Genomic DNA, 21,695 nt, shown 5'->3' on the forward strand with positions numbered 1-21,695 from the left:
ACCAAATGGGGCTATTTAGGATGCGACAAAGGTAAAAGAAGATTATGTTCCCTGAAGCACACACTAGGCTACAGCTGGGAAAAATCAATAATAAATAAGAACATGGGCTTTAGCAACAATGGTAATAAAGAATGCATGTATTTTAAAGGTATTATAACAAAACAAGACTAAGGAATAAGCACAACAAACACATATTAATAGTTAACATAACACTAGATGATGTAAAGATAAAAGATTAGAAATTAACAGCAAACCTGAAGGATACAATGATGAATTTCTGCTTTAGAATGTTACTTAATGGTGACAGTGAAAAGCAAAACATTCATTTAGACAGAAGGTTCTATTAGAAACAGGTGTTTTGTGGTTGATTACAATTATGGTTTAGATTGGTTTATTTATCAGGCAATTTTTCGCTGATTGTCTTTGTCACATACAAATTATGTTGTTTTTTTTTTCTTATCCTAAGGGGCGTTTCTTTTTACTGCCATGTATACTAGTATATATAGGTGACTTGTCCTGGTAATTTATTTTCATTGTGTTTGATAGGGAATTGTTTTGCTGGCAAGTAAATATGTATTTCTTCTCTTCCTTGCTGTCTTGGCTAATAAACACAACCCAAATCAAATATTTCTCCCTTTTTAAGAGTCGTTTAACATCTCTAGGTCTAAGATTTCTCAGCATACCTCCCTTTTTTCAGTTCAGGAAAGTGGACTAGATGATTATTTGAGGTTTCCTTGACCTTTAATGTGTGCAATTATTGGTAACGAGATTCTGATATGTATGTTGATGAGCATCACTACTACAGCTTTTTCTGGTTGGAGGAAATAAAGATGGGAGCAAATTAGCACAAGGAAAGTGGAATTTGGTGTAAGGATACCAAAGAGAGATCACAAGGAGCTAAAGCACTGAACGTGTTCAGACCTCAGGAGAACTAGAAACAGAAATAGTCTTCGTGAACCTGTTCATTCACTCTCTAACAATAAACTCTGCCCCTTATGGCTACTTTCTGCATTTTTCTCCATTTTCTTTCTTTCTCTACAGGCTAGCTTCCTCTTTTGATTCACAGTCTCTCTTCTCTTGTAACCTCATAATAGCAGTGCAGCCCTAATTCTTAGTTGTAACCTTTGCACTTGGTCCCACAGCTCCTGCCTCAGATCCTTTGTCTAACAAGCAAATTCCTGAGAAAGGACTCTGATTGGTCCATCTCAACTTTTTTGAGCCAGGTTTATGTTTATTGACTGCCTGTGAAGCAACTGTTCTTGAATCAGGTATCTACTCCTATTCCAAAGATGGGAGGAGAGCGGCCTCATGTGAGATAGAATGTGACTCTGTTCAAGCAGCAGGGATTACAGGCAGGCAGTCTCCATCACAGAAGAACTGTGGAAATCATAGGCAGTGATGCACAGCTCTACTCTAATAAGGCTTTCCGGGCAAGCAGCCCAAGTTTTACGAAGGGCAGATCTCAGAGCTCAGCTAAACTGGCATGAATATTTTACGTGGAACAGAAGCTTGCACTTGGGACTGCTTTTAATATATATTAAAATCAATGAAAGATAAAACATAAATGTGAACAAGAGCTTTGGTTCTTTCCCCAAAAGATATACACACATATTACAAAAATATGAGTAATGCCTTTCTTGAGAATAGTTAGAAAAGGAGGAATTGCTTGAATGATCCTTTTGAGTGGATGCTCTATTACCGGATGTTAAAGAAATATCCTGTCTCTTTCCTAACATAGTCTGAGACGTGCAGACTGTGGGGGCAGTGAACAAGGGATCCTCACTTTTGCAGCTCACTGTGATGTCTTCTTAGATCTCATTCTGGTAAAACACATACCTCAACATATTTGAACATATTTGCCTACACTGAATAGCTGTTTTTCCTATTCCAAATGCTAGATAATTAATGGATTTTAATAAAATGATTTCTTATGGTAAAATAGCAAATTAGAAACCATCTTATGTCAGACTTCCCTAGCATAAAGTTTTGAAGGATACATTAAAATCTCCAGATAAGCATGTTCATATACATATTTTTCATGATAAACAACGGTAAAATATTTTGAAATCTTTTAATCATACTAAAAAGAGATATTTTCTTTTATATATATATTTGTATATATATAAAACCACGTTTTCTTTATTCATCCATTGATAGGACTTAGGTTGATTCCGTATTTTGCCTATTGTGGATTATTATTATTATTCCATATTTTGGAATATTATTATTTCAAATATATTTAGAATATTATTATTCCAAATATATTTGGAATAATATGATATATATTATATATTATATTATATTTGGAATATATATTATATATTATATTTGGAATATTATATATATATTATATATTATATATATTATATTATATATAATATCTATTATATTTGGAATGTATATTATATATTATATTTTGAATATATATTATATATTATATTATATTTGGAATATATATTATATATTATATTATATTTGGAATAATAATAATATTATTATTCCAATTATTATTATTGTTATAAATATTATTATAATTATATTATTATTCCATTATTATTATTATTCCATATTTTGCCTATTGTGGATTAATGCTACAATAAACATGGGGGTGCAGATATCTCATTGATATATTGTTTCCTTTCTTTTGGCTATGTACCCAGTAGTGGAATTGCTAGATCACGTGATAGTTTTGTTTTCAATTTTTTGAGGAACCTCCATACTGTTTTCTATAGTCGCTGTACTTTGCATTCCTCATTGTATACAAGGGTTCCCTTTTCTCCACATCCTTGCCAGTATCCATTACTGCCTGTTTTTTTAATAAAAGCCACTGTAACTGGGGTCAGATGATATCTCATTGTGGTTTTGATTTGCTTTTCTCTGATGATTAGTGATAAAAAGAGATATTTTCACGTAAGGCAGTGTTTCTCAACCTTGCCACTATTGACATTTTGAACCAGACAATTCTTTGTTGTGGGGGCCTGTGCTGTGCATTGTAGTAAGTGAAGGAGCATCCCTGGCCTCTACTCACAGATGCTAGTAGCACACCACTAATCTCACTGGTGACAACCAAAACTGGCTTCAGTCACTGCTAAATGTACCTAACATGGGGGAAAAATCAGCCTGTCCTTAAAATTATAAATCTAGGAAGAATGTTACCTTTATTCTCCAAAAGAGTGACTTTTGTTTAACATAATTTTCTTATACTGTACCTTTAATCATCTCTAGATTTTAAAAAAACATATATATGTTGTTTTGGGGGCAGGCACAGTGGCTCACACTTGTAATCTCAGCACTTTGGGAGACCGAGGTGGGCAGATCACCTGAAGTCAGGAGTTCAAAACCAGACTGACCAACATGGAGAAACCCCATCTACTAAAAATACAAAAATTAGGCAGACGTGGTGGTGAACACCTGTAATCTCAGCTATTCGGGAGGCTGAGGCAGGAGAATCTCTTGAACCTGGGAGGTAGAGGTTGCAGTGAGCCGAGGTCATGCCACTGCACTCCAGCCTGGGTGACAGAGCAAGACTCCATCTCAAAAAATAAAAATAAATAAAAATAAACTTTTTAAAATGTTATTTTGGAGTTTCATTGAGCGCTACTGGTTTGGTATCGTCTATCTTCCCTTTCCTCAATGAGTCAAATTCTGTCATGCCTGAATTAGCCCAACTAATTTTATTAGCAAGCTCATATCCATTAATCACATTAACTTACCTCGGTGTCAAAGAATTCCCTGTGGCCCACAGTTTCTAAATATGTCACACTTTCTCTCAAGAAATAGCTTGCACACTTGAGAAAGATGGTGGAACACTTGTAAACACACCTAGAAGGAAAATAATTTTAATGCTGTTGGCCAAAGAGCATTAATTTCTTTCTGAAAAATGTTCCATCTTCTCTGGAGTGCTTGCACTTTGGACTAATGAAGAATTAATAGAAAACTTGTTGTGTAAGAGAACAAAAATACAGCAATTTAGAGGCTTTCTTTTCTACCTAAAAACAGAATCCACCAAAATGAAGTCATAGGCTTTATTATATTCAGGTGTCACTGTTAACCTTTATATTAAGGGATGGATTAAAAAATTGTTTAAGATATAATAAGTAGTTTCTCTGACTTGTAAATAATAAACACTTTCATGGAAAATTTGCCCATCTCACAAGGTTTGTGTGAGAACAAATGTTATAATAGATATGAAAGGGTTATGAGAACCACGAGCACAGAGCACGCCACAGGAGAAGGGAATTATTGTCGTGCATGTGGTTTTATATAGATTGTAGAAAAAAGAGAAATTGGTGTATTTTAGTCCTTCCATAATGTTCATTATTATCATCACAATTATCATTATCTTCAAAAAGGTTTTATTAAGGTTATCAATATCATATGTCTGTATTTTTGTTTATCATAGAATCAGGTCCTAGATTAGGCTACTAACTCCAGAAATGCATTAAAAGACCAGGTGTGAAGGGCACTTGCTCCCCCTTACCTACTTGCAGATGTAATATGCTAGCATATGTTCATTTTCACTGGATAACTTCTATTGCAAATTGGGTACATTATTGCTTGAATTTATAACCATGATATAATTTTTACTCAATATTTATTGAAAACAGAATGAGTTGTATAACAAAGGTTTCACCACATAGCATGTAGCTCTTTCTCTACAGGAAACAAAAATAGTTTCCAAAGAGGAAAGGGGAAAAGTCTCTACTCATACACGCACATACACACAGAGGTCTAAGCAGGGATTACCCGTGTTTTCTCCTTTCTGTTCTCCACTTACCACACAGAGTAGGTAAATGATAATAAATGCTACGTATTAATATAGCATTTATCATTCAGTGTTATTTTGCCATTTTTAAAGTTGACACATTAAAATTATGTGTATTTATTGTGTACAACATGATGTTTTCAAATATCTGTACATTGTGGAATGGCTAAATAAAGCTAATTAACCAATGCATTACTTCATATATGTCTCTTTTGTGGTAAAATTTATTCTTATCAATTTTCAAGATAGTCCCTTATAGTTTATGATCATATGTTTTCCCCATCACATATTAAAGCTTTATAGAAAAGAATTGTGGAGCAAGGATTTTGCCGCAGGTTTCATTGTGAGGAATCCTGTGTGGCACTCATAAGAATCTGTATGCTAATGAGGAATAGGTATAAACTGACACATGTATTCCATTATTGATCATGCTAACTGCCATAGCAAAATTTACACTATGACTGTGGCTGATACTTAATTTTCCTATACTGGCTGAATTATAAACAAGAACCCAACACCAAGACTTAGAATTTATCACAGACAATTGTTTATTTTCATGGCCAACAGAGTCCATCTGCCTACAAATTCTTTTATAAACATCTCTTTAAAAATAGAAATGCTTATGAAAATGAGCATATACACTCTTAAGTATTTGGAAGTGTAATACTAATTTGTACATAGCAATTAAAAATTTTGAAGATAATTTATTTGTTTAGCAAGTTATGGTTTCTAAAGTATCTTAACCTTAATTTTCTCAATTGATGCTCACAAAAAGCCAGTAAAATGCTATTTTTTCATTTTAGAAATAAGTCAGGAGCAGTGGCTCACACTTGTAATCCCAGTACTTTGGGAGGCTGAGGCCAGAGGAGCAGTTGAGGCCAGGAATTTGAGACCAGCCTGAGCAACAGAGAAAGACCCAGTCTCAAAAAAATAAAAAGAAAAAAAGAAAAAAAAAATCCAGGTGTGATGGCGCATGCCTGCAATCCCAAGTACTTGAAAGGCTGAAAGATAGGATTCTTTAAGCCCAGGAATCTGAGGCTGCTGTGAGCTAGGTTGGCACCACTGCACTCCAGCCAGGATGGCCAAGTGAGACTGTCTCTAAAAGAAAAGAAGAGAAAAGAAAAAAAAGAGGCATTTTAGGTACAAGAGATTATGTCATTCACTCATAATTAGGCTTACATGTGGTAGAGCTTAAAATCAAGCAGTTTTGTAATATAAACCCATAATCTGCCCAATTCATTTTCCTCCAAAAAGTCACAATGTTAAGAACTTGTAGAGGATGCAAATGAGAATGGTAGTAACTGAGAAGAGGACTGTAAGTAGCCTGAGGGTTATTTTTTTTTTTTTTTACATGAAGTTAAGGTGGAAGGAGGTTTTATATCTTTAGAAAGGATATTGTGTGACTAATAGTCAAATGTGAATATCCTTTTGCCATTAAACAAGAAAGAATGTCTTTAAATTATTGCAAGGTGGTTTCTGAATAAATACTATAAATGTTCTTCAATATGGTTAAAAGATCCTGGAATTCACTGTGCAGAATGAATATTGTTTTATATTCTAAGATTTTTCAGAAATGCATAAATATCCATTTGGAAGTCTATATGAAGTGCAGCTTGCCCAGATGTTAGACATGATTCTAATCATTCTTTTTCCCCACTGGTATATATAACAGTGGCAGTACAGGAACACTGTGCAGGAGGTACACAGTGTGTTCTTAATAGTCACTAAGGTATTCACAAAGTCACTATTGCCATATGAATGTCTTAGAAAAAGTGAACTTTCTGTTTTTATTATGTTGAGATTCATATCAAAGACTTTAGGATTTTACTGCTGCCAATTTATTTTCCTTTAATGGGCAATTTTACCCTGTATTAATAGAGTTGTTAAAAACAGAAAATAACTAAAGTGCTAAGATCATTATCTGGAAAACCATCCCTTCCAGCAGCTTGAGCCATTTATAGTGAGCCCAATATTCCTGTCTCTAACTGCCAGGGGAAACCTAAGTAGAAAGAAAAAGTTCGGGGGGATGTCCTCTGTAATATTTTGCGAAGGTGAAGAAACAAACTTTCAAGATCAATTTCAACTCTGAATTCAAACCACTTCCTGAAATGAAACAGGAGTGTGGTAAGAGAGAAATGTTGAATAGTGCCGCCACTGAGGTTAGTCTTCAGACCAAATAAACATCTCCATTTGTATGTGTCTCATAACTACTTTTCAGGACTCATCCATAGATAAGTTGTAATTCAAAGAAAAATCCAGATAAGGGCAAATTGATAACCTTTATGTGTTAAATGAGCAGTGTTCATTCAAAAGAATTTGGGGTTTGAAAAACACCCTTTCCTTTTCAGTGCATTCAGTTTTAGTTATTATTTATCAGGCATTCCTCTCCAGAACAGAACTGTAATATAATGTCCAGAGGTCAATGTTTGCAAACATAGATTCCTCTGTACAATTTCTCTTTATGGCCTTCCCCATGACAGCATTACCTTAACTTCAAACTTTAAAATTCAATTACATCTATTTGCTCTATATTGGTGGAAATGTTTATATATACTTTCAAGTATAGTTCTAGTACTTTTATTATTTATTTGTTTATTTATTTAACTAATTATATATTTTTTTAGAGACAAGGTCTTGCTCCATCACCCAAGCTGGAGTACAGTGACATAATCCTGGCTCACTGCAGCCTCAGTCTCCTGGGCACAAGAGATCCTGCTACATCAGCCTCCCAAGTAGCTGGTACTACAAGCATGCACCACCACACAAACTAACTTTAAGAAAATTATTTTTTGTAGAGATGAGGTGTCATAATGTTCCGCAGGCTGGTCTTGAACTCCTGGGCTCAAGGGATTCTCCTGCCTTGGCCTCCCAAAGTGCTGGAATTACAGACATGATCCACAGTACCAGGCCCCTAGTACTTTTAACCTATTAGTTACCTTATACCTCTAGGTGCAAATTTTAATATATTCAAATGTAATGTCTTACAGGACATCCTACATGTTATTAAACCTTAGATGATAATGATAGTAAAATTCTTTTTTTTGGCTTTCTTTATTTCACAGGATTATACACTCACCATGTATTTCCAGCAGTCTTGGAAAGACAAAAGGCTTTCTTATTCTGGAATCCCACTAAACCTCACCCTAGACAATAGGGTAGCTGACCAACTCTGGGTACCAGACACCTACTTTCTGAATGACAAGAAATCATTTGTGCATGGGGTCACAGTGAAAAATCGAATGATTCGACTGCATCCTGATGGAACAGTTCTCTATGGACTCCGGTAAATGGCTTTATGTTGCATGTTTTAATGTTGTTGTTTTGTTTCATTTTAAATTTTTGGAAGTGGGCAAAGGGGAGAGAGGCAAGAATATATAGATGAATATATAAATGGGGTGTCATATACTTATGAAGGTCTATTACTAACCCTCACGTAGTTAAGGGCTTTTTACAAATTATAGGCAACACATCAAAATTAACTACCAGTTTTACCAAGGAAATATCTGAACTGTAACCTGTTATTATAGGATATGTAAAGTGGTGGCTCTTTATTCTTTGGTGTCACCTTTAGTCATTCTTTTGAGAAACAGATGAAACCTATATATTCACAAACTCATATATGCCTCAAATTTTCGTGTTGTTTCAGAGTGTTCATAAGCCCCTTGAAATCCTTCCATGTACAATGAACACTAAGCTGAAACTCCAGTTACGGGTCAAAATATAACAATTAATGTCTTTAAATTCACCATTGCCCCAAAACAATATACAAGTGAAAAAAATATATATCTGTGATGAAATTTCTAGTGGTTGGTTATTTAGTTGATAGCTTTGGTCTTCATTTGCACAGTAAAATAACATCAGTTGTTCTTGGCAAAATGATCTTCGAAATTTTTCCACTCTTTCTGTACCCCAAGGACTTTCAACTTCAGCTAAAAATCTCTGAGTTAAAAGTCTTTGGGAGAAATGGTAAAATAAACTAACAGTTCCCTTGAGTCTATTGATAGCTACAACAAAAAGCCTACTAATCCAAGATTGGTGGTTAATCATTAGTTATGGTTCATATACTGTAAATCAATTATAATTTTTCTGTTACCAATGTAACTTCCGTCAGACATGCCCAATGTGTAAAGGGATGAATTACCCTTCTGAAGTATCTTAGGAGAGTAATTCCATGACTCACTTTAATAGGCTAATCAACCATGACATGTGTAAGTATATGGATTAGTCAAGAATATATAAAAAGTTGATTGGTTGAAAAAAAGAGTAACTAGATTTTTTTTGCAAGAAAGAATATGGTTTACATTGTCAGATTACAGAGTCTCACTTCAGGCATTTCCCAAATTATTACCAGCATCTACCTATGGGAATAATACAAAGGAAGGAAAATATTTGAGAATCATGAAGTTGAATACATTTCATTTTACAACTGGGAAAACTGAGACAGAAAATGGAGAAGTACCTTACATAAGGGAATAATAAGGTAATGGCAGAACTGGGACTAAAATCAATGTATCCTGATTCCCATGCCTGTGCTTTTCCCACTCCACTGCCATTCAAGTGCACTTAGAAGTCAACTGCTATTTCCAGGTTGTACACCACTGCTTTAATCCCTTCGGAGCCAACCCAGTTCTTTATAGCTTGTTGTCTAGCGAACAGACAATGACCTTTCCAAAGAGAAACACAAACCATTCATCTATCATCTATGCCCTACTCTTTTTTCTGGCACCAATTTTCTCTGTAAGAGCCTCACACTAGTTCTCATAGTTTCCCTTTCTCTTCCTCTGTCTTTCCCACTTCCTCTTCCCTCAAAGATTTGGTTTTCCTTTCCCTAAAAGTTATCAATATCCCGGAAAGGCCATAAGGTATAGCAGAGAAAGTATGACATCTAGAGTCAGAGGACCAAGGTTGGGCATAAACTCCACAATTTTCTGACTTCTTGACCTTGAACAGATTATGTAAATTTGTTAAGACTTAGTTTTATCAGTTGTATAGTATATCAGTTGTATAGTAATGGGCTAATACCCCCTTACTCATTATTGGAACAATCTTATGAACTAATCAATATGACAATACATAGTAAGTCCTAAATTATATTTCCCTAAAGTAGTTGTGCCTTACATAGCCTTATTAAGTATTGGGCAAACTGCATACTGAGGATAGTTTTCTAACTCCCAGGGGTATCAGTGATTAAAATACAGATAAAGTTGTTCAATTAAAAATACACTAATTGAGTGCCTATTATCTGCCACACACTCACTATTTTGGCCCTGATAATAATATTCCACAAGCTGAGTAGAAATTTGTCAGTGGACATAGAGCTGAAAACAATAAATACTGGGTACTCCAAGAGTGGGGAGAAGGGGAGTGTGGCAAGTATTGAAAAACTACCTATTGAGTGCTGTATTCATGATTTGGGTGATGGGTTTAACAGAAGCCCAAACCTCAGCATCATGCAATATAGTCATGTTACAAACCTGCACATGTACCTCCGAAATCTAGAATTTTAAAGAAAAAAGAAAAAAAGAAATTTTTCAGTGGAATGCACTTGGGGCTTTGAGTCAAGAGACTTGTGGCCTAACCAGTTGGTGCCCTTCAGTAAGCCATTTCATCTCCCTGGGCTTCAGATCCACCAACCTTAAAAAAAAGCGATTGGATGAAACTATTCCTAAATTTCCTACTGTATTAGTGTGTTTTCATATTGCTATAAAGATGCTACCCAAGACTAGGTAATTTACAAACAAGAGAGGTTTAATGGACTCACAATTCTGCATGGCTGGGGAGGTGTCAGGAAACTTAACAATCATAGCAGAAGAGGAAGCAGGCATGTCTTACATGGTGGCAGGTGAGAGAGAGAATACCAAGGGGGAGGAACCCCATACTTGCCAAAAAAAACAGGTCTCATGAAAATTCACTCACTATCACAAGAACATCATGGGGAAATCACCCCCGTGATCCGATCACCTCCCACCGGGCCCTCCCTTGACACCTGGGGATTACAATTTGGATTACAATTCAAGATGAGATTTGGGTGAGGGACACAGAGCCAAACTATATCACCTACTAAACCTAAATTCCATTGCTTCTGTGATCCTATATATTAGGGCATGTTCATTTTAATTCCCCCGATGTAACATTTCCTAGTCTAAGAAATGACAGTCTGCATTTTTTCCAGGTAAGAGTCTTTTAAAGAATATCTGTTGTCACCTCCTAAGCACACACACTAGAATATCCTTATCATATAACATATTGGCATATTTATAGCTGTATTTATTTTAGGCATGAGTAATTAAGAGAATCAAACTTCTTGCCTTATTCCTTTCCGTCAGTTCAGCTCATAATCATCATGAATGGGTCCATATATTAATGAGTACGTTTTAGCAATCATGGGATCAATGAGATTTTCTGAATGCACTGGAAAGCCTTTGGCTAGGTATTCCATAAACGTAACATCATGTCATTAAACAAAATCAATTTGTTGCTATATTCAAACTCGGTAAGCTCAATATGAGATACTATAACTTAACTTACATGAAGCCAGAAGAATAGAGTCAGTTGTCTATTTTTGTGAACTATGTCAATTCAGATTTTTCACCAAAGGGATGGCACATAGTCCTGTAAACACTCTGAAATAACAAAATGGTGTCTGGTGAGGGACTAGCACTTCTAGAGGAACCAGGCTACTATGCAACAGATATTCGGCCCTTGGGAGAGACTTCATTCCTTGTGCCTCTTGCCCTTAGGTCACCCTCCTGTGACAAAATGTATTACACAAAGGAGTAACCCAGTAACCTCTATTACTTCCTCCTCCATTTAGGTGGGGAATCTAAATAAAGAATGTCCATGATGTGCCGTAAGTTGTGTTAGGAGACCAGAACTTTAGTCCATGTGCCATGAGCCATTTACCTTGGTCTTTTCGGAACACATGATGTCATTTCCTTTCTTACTCAAAAGCAGAAACTATACAATATCACCTCCGTCTATGTCACTTAAAATTCTTCTGTTTTTCGTCCCTTACTTCCACTTAACTTTGAGGAGGATTTTTCTCTTTTTTCTAAGGCTAATCTATCCATGTCTGCATGTAATCTTCTTGGTACAGACTCTTTACAGACTTTGCTTCCCCATTTTACCTACCTCTTCAGCCCTTCCTCTCTGTTGACTCCCTCTCTTCAGTTTCTGCTTTGAGCACCAGTTTTCTCACAGCTTTGGTTTCTTCTACTGCCTCACTACACATTACTCCTCTATCTCCAACAACATGGTTCCCATCCATGCTACTTTCCTAAAACAACTCTGCCAAAAATTACCAAAACAATCACTGGTTCTCAATCTCTACTCTTGACTTCTCCAAATGCTTTAAGAGTAGTGACTGACTCTGACTTCAGGACTTCCAAGACCCAGCCCAATTTTTAAATTATTCTTGTTCTTCTGTCTTTTTGTTGTTTCATTATTGACTCCTCTTTTGCCACTAATTGGGAACTGTAAGGATTCTTCACGATTTGATCAGTTTATTGAGTCTAACAGCTTTAAATATCTAACCTCCCAAACCATTGAGTTTCAAAAATTTCCAGTTACTCACTGAGCACCTGTATTTGGATTTCCTGCCAGCTCCTCCTCACATGACCTCTAGTTCATATCATTTGATTTTCTCAAAACTGGGCCGTCCTCCTTTCTCTAGTGCTAATGAAATTACCATTATCCCATTCAATAGACGTAAACTTGAAGGCAACTGTAATTCCACATCTCTTTTGTCACTGAGATTTAATCTGTGGCTTCTATTCCACTCTATCTCAATCTTCTCTATTTCCAAATCATTTCTACCATCTAAATTAACATCCTCACTATCTGTCACTTCCTGGCCCATTTCCTATCTCAATTTTTCTCATTACTGCCATCTTATTTCGCCTACAAAAAAAAAAAAAATGATTCCTCTTTCAGAAATCTAAGACCCTCTGCTTATTTCTGTAAACATATCTGAGGCATTTCAAACTTAAGTATGTTTCAAATATTTTATCCCATAAATATTTCATGGAATATAAAGTTGACTCGGGAATAACATGGGATGAACTGCGTAAGTCCATTTATTGGAGGATTTTTTTTTCAATAAAAGTTACACTGAATGTGCCTGCCTCTCCCTCCTCCCTTTCCACCTCTTCCCTGTCATCCACTTCTGCCACCCCTGAGACAGCAAGAAGGACCCTTCTTCCTCCTCTTCCTCAGCCTACTCAATGTGAAGACTATGAGTATGAAGACCTTTATGATGATCCATTTTCACTTAATAAATAGCAAATACATTTTCCCTTCCTGATGATTTTCTTAATGACATTTTATTTTCTCTAGATTACTTTATTGTAAAAATAAAGTAAGACCTATAACGTAAATTATGTGTTGTTGCTGTTTACATTATCAGTAAGTCTTTTTATTAGTAAGGTGTTATCGGTATGTTATTAATAGTTACATTGTGAGAGAGTCCATAGTTATACATGGATTTTTGATTGCATGAGGGGTATAAGAGCCCTTAATCCCTACATTGTTCAATGGTAATTATACTACAAAAATTATTTGTCATTTCTCTAAAATTCAAATAAAACTGGGAAACCAGTATTTTACCTGGTAACCCTACAGCCCTACTGATGCCCTCCCTTCTCTGCCCCCACTCTTTCCCCCACTCCACCACCTTTTCCCATCTTACTTTTGCTTCAAAGTCTCTATCAAATTCCACTTTCTCCACGAGGACTTTTACAATTTTCCTAACCAGATGAAAACTCTCTCTCATTTGATGCCCTACTGCAATTTAATCTTATAAATTGAAATTCATAACTCTCTTACAATGTTTTATCTTTCTGTAGTCATTTTCCACTGATATACAGGATTGTGTATTTGTTGAAAATGTGAATTGTATTTCCTTAAACTTTGTATCCTCTCTCTCAAACCAAATAGATGCCCAATAAATGTTTGTAGAAATGAAATTAAAAATTGTAGGATGCAGTCACCTGATTCACAATAGTTGTCAGCTGCAACGTTTTCTATATCTACATGATGGCTTTTAACCAAAGAGCAATTATCACTATTAATGACCAGATGTATTCTGCCTCTTGTCCAAACATGATCCAGATGGTTGCATACACTTATTCTCTCCAAGGCCTAGCCATGTGGGTGCTGAAACACTGTGTTTATCTTTCCCTGAAAATGGCAGGCGCAGAGCAATTTAATTCTGAGAAGACATTTAGTGGAGCATTTAACCTCCTTGAAAAAAAAATGCCTTTTTAAATTTTTGCCTTCTCCTCCTAGCCCCTACAATTGCTTTTCTTTCAAAGTTCCACAGTGATCCTTCCTTCTTCTTTTACCAGATGTGAGCCCAGGGCCAGGTGGTTTTGAGGAATTAAAATGAATGTGTGCAAACGGCTAGTGGAATGAGGAATGCTGTGGTTTGAATGTTTGTTTCCTCCGAAACTCATGTGGAAATGTAATTGCCATTGTGACAGTTTGGAGAGCAGAGATATTTAAAGGGTGACTAGGTCATAAGGGCTCCATCCTTGCAAATGGACTAAAGCTTTTCATGGGAGTTGGTGTGCCCCCTCTAGCATATGTACTTTGTCTCCCGTGCCCACTTTCTCTCTCTCTTGCTCTCTCAATTTCCCCTTCTGCCATCCTACGATTCAGCAAGAAGGCCCCACCAGATGCAGCTCCCTAGGGAATCTTGGATTGCTCAGCCTCCAGAACTGGGAGCCAGTAAATTTCTGTTTATTATAAATTACCCAGTTCATGGTATTCTGTTATAGCAACACAAAATGGACTAAGATGGGAAGTGAAAAGCCTTCCATTCCAATACTGCTCCACATTAGGTCTCTGTACTTGTGTTGTTGAGTGTGTATGTAGGTCTGTTATGCATACATTGTAAGTATATACAGAGTAAGATGTATATACAGTATCATTTTAAGTAATACTAGTGGCAATTGTATCATGAAATTTAATGAAAACCCATGTAAATAAGCAATTGAAAATATATTATATAACAGACACTATGCTTAATGCTCACCTATATTGTCGTATGTAATCTTTACTACAACACTATGAGCTATGTACTACTATTAAGCTAATACTAATGATTCCAACACTGGGAGATCAAAAGTAAATTTTACTGTCTCATAATTTGTTACTTCTTTACTTTTTAAAAGTAGGTCCCCAACAGTACACACACTGCATTTGGCTGCTAAATTGTTCACATTCACATCTCCTTTACTCTACAGTTTCTTCTCTTCTCTTTTTAGCCCCCATTGCGAATTATTTTTTGAAGAAACGATGTCATTTTTGTGATTATATTCCCTTATTGTAAATGTCTTTCTCTATCTCCATCTCCTATATTAAGACTTGATCAGATTTAGATTACCTGCTTTTAGGGTTGTGTTTTGGCAAGACTGCTTCATAAGCAGTATAATATACTTCTATGAAGGGACCCAAAATGCCTGACTGTCTTCTTTGATGATATGGAGATTGATGAGCAGATTCAGATATACTGACAGCGTGATCTATCCACTTATATTAATTTTAATGTAATTGTATTACTTCGCTGGGGCTGCTGTAACAAAGTACCACAAACTGGGTAACTTAAACAATAGAAATTTATAGTCTCACAGTTCTGGAAGCTAGAAATAAAAAATCAAGGTGTTGGCAGAGTTGGTTCATTTTGAGGGCTCTGAGGAGAAGGTCTGTTTCAGATCTCTCTTTTTGGTGCATAAATAGCCATCTTCCCCCTGTGTCTCCACATAATCTTCCCTCTATGTGTATGTGTACTTAATGTCCTTAATGTACTTAAGTACTCTATGTGTACTTAAATGTCCCCCTTTTATAAGGACACCAGCCATCACCAGTCATATTGGATTAGGACCCACCCTAATGATCTCACTTTAATTTGATTACCCCTCTAAAGACTCTATTTTCAAATAAGGTCATATTCTAAGTCACGGAGGTTTAGGACTTCCACATATGAATTTGACGAGACACAATTCAACCCATAATAGTAACTGATAATAATTGTCTAAACCTATTTAGCATTTGCAAAATGGAGATATTCTATCATCTCTTCTTTATTTATGAACTATATACTACTCTCTAAAAAAGGACTGAACTCACTGACTATTTGATTATCTTGAGGTAGAGTTTGTACAGTGAAAGCAGGATAAATGCTTGACTGCTTCCTCTTATTTAGCAGTTTTCTAAACAAGTTATTTTACCTAAAATCTTCCAAATGTGACCACCAAGAGTTGGTATTTTGTTGTCTCATATTCTTATACCTTCCTTTGTTTAAAAGGTAGCACACTATGCCAACCACTCTGTACCTTACAAAGTGATTTTGCAAAGCCACCATAAATGTGGAAGGCATTTTTTTTTTCTTGAGACTGAGTTTTGCTCTTGTTGCCCAAGCTGGAGTGCAATGGCACAATCTTGGCTCACTGAAACCTCTGCCTCCCGGGTTCAAGTGATTCTCCTGCCTCAGCCTCCCGAGTAGCTGGGATTACAGGCACGTGCCACCGCACCCAGCTAATTTTTTGTATTTTTGTAGAAACGAGGTTTCACCATGTTAGCCAGGCTGGTCTCGAACTCCAAACCTCAGGTGATCCCCCCACCTTGACCTCCCAAAGTGCTGAGATTACAGGCATGAGCCACCGTGCCTGGCCTTGAAAGCATTTTTAACCCAAGTCTTCTCACTCCAGAGTTTACACTCTTAGCCCTGGCATAAGGCATCTTACTGTCCCTGCACATCATTTCTAGGAAGACAGTTGTCTATGTATGGTGATTTCACTGCTCACCATTATAGAAATGAAAATAACTGCAGAAGGTAGACAGCCTAAATAGGAGTAGCTCTGCCAAGTGTGTGAGCTTTTAAGAAAATGTATACAATTTTTTTTGGCTTTTCTAACTCATACTAATGACTCTAAATTACAAAGAGAAGCCATTCCGCTTCAGATTTTAGAAATGAGTCTAATGTTAACTAAAAACCTGTGGCCTGATGAGGATTTTGATAACTCCTCTACCATGTTTGTTTACCTGGCTCTATTTCGAATCAATTTTTTTATGTTCTTGGCAGTGTCTGACCACGGATTGTGTGTGAGAATAAAGTCAATGGCTACACTTACTGAATATAAAAGAAAGACAGAGTTTTTCACTATTCCTTGGAGAATCATCTCATCTTGCCTTAGTCTTCATGATAAAGCAAAGTAAAAAATAGAGGCAATTATCTTGATAATACAGATCCACTACACACACACACACACACACACACACGCACACACATTATTGATTTTTAAAGCAGTTTGGGGTCCTAAATGTCTAACATTAGCTCTCTGTATTGATTATCCACACTGAAAGAAATTGTTTCTCTTTTCTACAGACTTTCCCTGTAGAGAAGCAATTATGATTACATTCAAAAGTCCTGGGCAGATCTCACAAGACTTACTGTGAGATATGCTAGGTAAAAATACTGTGTGGTTGATTGCAGGAAATAAATACGAGAGTTGATGTAGTATTTGCAGAGGAAGCTTGGCTGTTATTGACAAATGCATCTTGTTAAGAGAAAGAAACCTGCTGTTTCAAATGGAAGAGAGAAACAGCAGACCGTACATAAAGAATAGCTAACTCAGTTTATTAGAAAGAATGCCTGGAGACTTTACAATTCCCACTAAAGGACACAGTGTTGATATTCTCCTCACAGTTTAGTTGGCTTGTATTTTAGAGTTTCATCACTGGAGTACAGAGAAAGCTATTCAAAATGTTCTCCAGTGAAAGAACTGCTATTTTTGCCTCTCAAAGTTTTTATTTTGATGTTCTTTATTCATTTATGTATGTGGAAAACTTTATAATTAAATGATATTAGGATATCTTTTTTAGTATATATGGCATCGTAACTAAGTAAAATATTAAATGAGCAACTGAAATAATTATGCAGTTATTACAGCTATTGTGTGAGTATGTTATTTGTGGATGTATCATTGTGATTAAACCTTCTTAATTAAATTAATGCAGAAGATTAAATACAAACAGTAACCAAAAAAATAAGAGCTACATCTCCCTAAATTCCTGACCTTGATTGTATGTCTTGTGGAAGAATATCAAATGTCAATTCTCAAGAAAAAAGAAAAGACTTAGATAAAGAATGTAAGAAAAAAAGGAAGGAAGGAAAAAGAAAAGAAAAAACAAATATCTCAGAAACGTTATGAATTTTACATCTTAGTTATATTATTAGCAATGACACCACTTCTTGAGAAGACGTACCAGATTCTGACAACCATTTATGAAATTTTCCAAGTCGTCTTCTGCAGGACTCTCATCTTATTTCATTAAACCGTCATTTCAGATTTCGTATTTTACTACCAGTTACATGATTTTTGCCACAACTGCACATCATTCAAAAATATTGACTTATTATTTATGTATGTATTGATGTGTATACATGTATAAATTCATACATATTTTTAAAGAAAACTTTCATTAGCTCTTTATATGGGAAATCATTATTTTTAAATATACATTAAAATACATCTAAGCAATGCATTTTATTAAAATTAAAAAATTTCTATTCATGATCCATTTACAATGATAGTTCATCATTTATAGAATTGAGATAATACTATTGCCTATGTAACACATGTTGCTTACATCATCATTATCAAAATAAAAGCCTAACTTTTCCTTATAAACTTTTTGAGCACGATGTTAAAGCTAGGTTTCCTTCAATCAATGGTATGTATCCCAGATTGTGAAATAGTCATCCAGAAGTCACCATTTGGCTGGGTTGCAATTCAACTTCTATTTTATGTATCAAAGAGTGTTTCTTAAGCCTAAAATTCCACTGTGGTTAGTGTATCAAATATAATAATAAGCCTGGTATGTCATTTCTTATTTTCAAGTGTTATGGCATTATAACACTCTAGATATAGAGGCGTCCTATTTTGTATCCATGTAACATGCTGTTTATGGATTATGCAGCATCCCATCATCATTTTGGAAACAGTACTTTACACTAAAACAGAATGTCACAGAGGATTTCTGGAATGATAAGTACCATTAAAATACAATAAACATATTTTTAAGGCTAGAGCTTTTAGAAAAATATTGGCTTCTTTTTGCATATCAATCTAAGTAATCTGATTGAAGTTAATAGGATATATTTACAGTAAGCTTAATATTGCTTTGTTACACCTAAAAAAGTAATGGAACAACAAGTACCATATTTACTGGAATTAGTGCCTCATCCTCCTAAGTGGTTCAACTCACAAAACACATTTTGAGAAGAAAATAGTCTTTGCCTAAATAACTCTTTTTTTCCTTACCCCTGCTTGTAAACTGTGAGTGTTGCTCACTAAGTGGGTCATGCTTTGGCCTTTCCAGCACATGCAGTTCTATTAAATAAGCAGCTTTATGTTTAATGAAGTAGGCCTTGCATGTCTATATCTTCTAGGACAAGTTTAGATTTAACTTTTTTTTTTTGCTTTATTATTATTGTTATTATTATTATTATTATTATACTTTAGGTTTTATGGTACATGTGCGCAATGTGCAGGTAATTTACATATGTATACATGTGCCATGCTGGTGCGCTGCACCCACCAACTCCTCATCTAGCATTAGGTATATCTCCCAATGCTATCCCTCCCCGCTCCCCTCACCCCACAACAGTCCCCGAAGTGTGATGTTCCCCTTCCTGTGTCCATGTGTTCTCATTGTTCAGTTCCCACCTATGAGTGAGAATATGTGGTGTTTGGTTTTTTGTTCTTGCGATAGTTTACTGAGAATGATGATTTCCAATTTCATCGATGTCCCTACAAAGGACATGAACTCATCATTTTTTATGGCTGCATAGTATTCCATGGTATATATGTGCCACATTTTCTTAATCCAGTCTATCATTGTTGGACATTTGGGTTGGTTCCAAGTCTTTGCTATTGTGAATAATGCCACAATAAACATACATGTGCATGTGTCTTTATAGCAGCATGATTTATAGTCCTTTGGGTATATACCCGTAATGGGATGGCTGGGTCGAATGGAATTTCTAGTTCTAGATCCCTGAGGAATTGCCACACTGACTTCCACAAGAGTTGAACTAGTTTACACTCCCACCAACAGTGTAAAAGTGTTCCTATTTCTCCACATCCTCTCCAGCACCTGTTGTTTCCTGACTTTTTAATGAATGCCATTCTAACTGGTGTGAGATGATATCTCATTGTGGTTTTGATTTGCATCTCTCTGATGGCCAGTGATGGTGAGCATTTTTTCATGTGTTTTTTAGCTGCATAAATGTCTTCTTTTGAGAAGTGTCTGTTCATGTCCTTCGCCCACTTTTTGATGGGATTGTTTGTTTTTTCTTGTAAATTTGTTGGAGTTCATTGTAGATTCTGGATATTAGCCCTTTGTCAGATGAGTAGGTTGCGAAAATTTTCTCCCATTTTGCAGGTTGCCTGTTCACTCTGATGGTAGTTTCTTTTGCTGTGCAGAAGCTCTTTAGTTTAATGAGATCCTATTTGTCAATTTTGGCTTTTGTGGCCATTGCTTTTGGTGTTTTAGACATGAAGTCCTTGCCCATGCCTATGTCCTGAATGGTAATGCCTAGGTTTTCCTCTAGGGTTTTTATGGTTTTAGGTCTAACATTTAAGTCTTTAATCCATCTTGAATTGATTTTTGTATAAGGTGTAAGGAAGGGATCCAGTTTCAGCTTTCTACATATGGCTAGCCAGTTCTCCCAGCATCATTTATTAAATAGGGAATCCTTTCCCCATTTCTTGTTTTTCTCAGGTTTCTCAAAGATCAGATAGTTGTAGACATGTGGCATTATTTCTGACGGCTCTGTTCTGTTCCATTGATCTATATCTCTGTTTTGGTACCAGTACCATGCTGTTTTGGTTACTGTAGCCTTGTAGTATAGTTTGAAGTCAGGTAGTGTGATGCCTCCAGCTTTGTTCTTTTGGATTAGGATTGACTTGGCGATGAGGGCTCTTTTTTGGTTCCATATGAACTTTAAAGTAGTTTTTTCCAATTCTGTGAAGAAAGTCATTGGTAGCTTGATGGGGATGGCATTGAATCTGTAAATTACCTTGGGAAGTATGGCCATTTTCACGATATTGATTCTTCCTACCCATGAGCATGGAATGTTCTTCCATTTCTTTGTATCCTCTTTTATTTCCTTGAGCAGTGGTTTGTAGTTCTCCTTGAAGAGGTCCTTCACATCCCTTGTAAGTTGGATTCCTAGGTATTTTATTCTCTTTGAAGCAATTGTGAATGGGAGTTCACTCATGATTTGGCTCTCTGTTTGTCTGTTATTGATGTATAAGAACGCTTGTGATTTTTGTACATTGATTTTGTATCCTGAGACTTTGCTGAAGTTGCTTATCAGCTTAAGGAGATTTTGGGCTGAGACAATGGCGTTTTCTAGATATACAATCATGTCGTCTGCAAACAGGGACAATTTGACTTCCTCTTTTCCTAATTGAATACCCTTTATTTCCTTCTCCTGCCTAATTGCCCTGGCCAGAACTTCCAACACTATGTTGAATAGAAGTGGTGAGAGAGGGCATCCCTGTTTTGTGCCAGTTTTCAAAGGGAATGCTTACAGTTTTTGCCCATCCAGTATGATATTGGCTGTAGGTTTCTCATAGATAGCTCTTATTATTTTGAGATACGTCCCATCAATACCTAATTTATTGAGAGTTTTTAGCATGAAGGGTTGTTGAATTTTGTCAAAGGCCTTTTCTGCATCTATTGAGATAATCATGTGGTTTTTGTCTTTGGTTTTGTTTATATGCTGGATTACATTTATTGATTTGCGTATGTTGAACCAGCCTTGCATCCCAGGGATGAAGCCCACTTGATCATGGTGGATAAGCTTTTTGATGTGCTGCTGGATTCTGTTTGCCAGTATTTTATTGAGGATTTTTGCATC

General features: G+C 35.9%; 1 protein-coding gene across 2 annotated transcripts in view; it reads left to right on the plus strand.

The window, feature by feature from the left end:
* Positions 1–21,695, plus strand: part of GABRB1 (gamma-aminobutyric acid type A receptor subunit beta1) — a 393,003-nt gene that overhangs the window by 121,360 nt on the left and 249,948 nt on the right. For both annotated transcript variants that reach the window (XM_002814717.5, XM_009239924.3), the window contains exon 4: positions 7,828–8,048. In XM_002814717.5, the coding sequence (XP_002814763.2) occupies positions 7,828–8,048 (221 nt within the window). The remainder of the gene's footprint in view (positions 1–7,827; positions 8,049–21,695) is intronic.

This window comes from Pongo abelii, chromosome 3 (genome assembly GCF_028885655.2).
Source record: "Pongo abelii isolate AG06213 chromosome 3, NHGRI_mPonAbe1-v2.0_pri, whole genome shotgun sequence".
Classification (NCBI taxonomy): Eukaryota; Metazoa; Chordata; class Mammalia; order Primates; family Hominidae; genus Pongo; species Pongo abelii.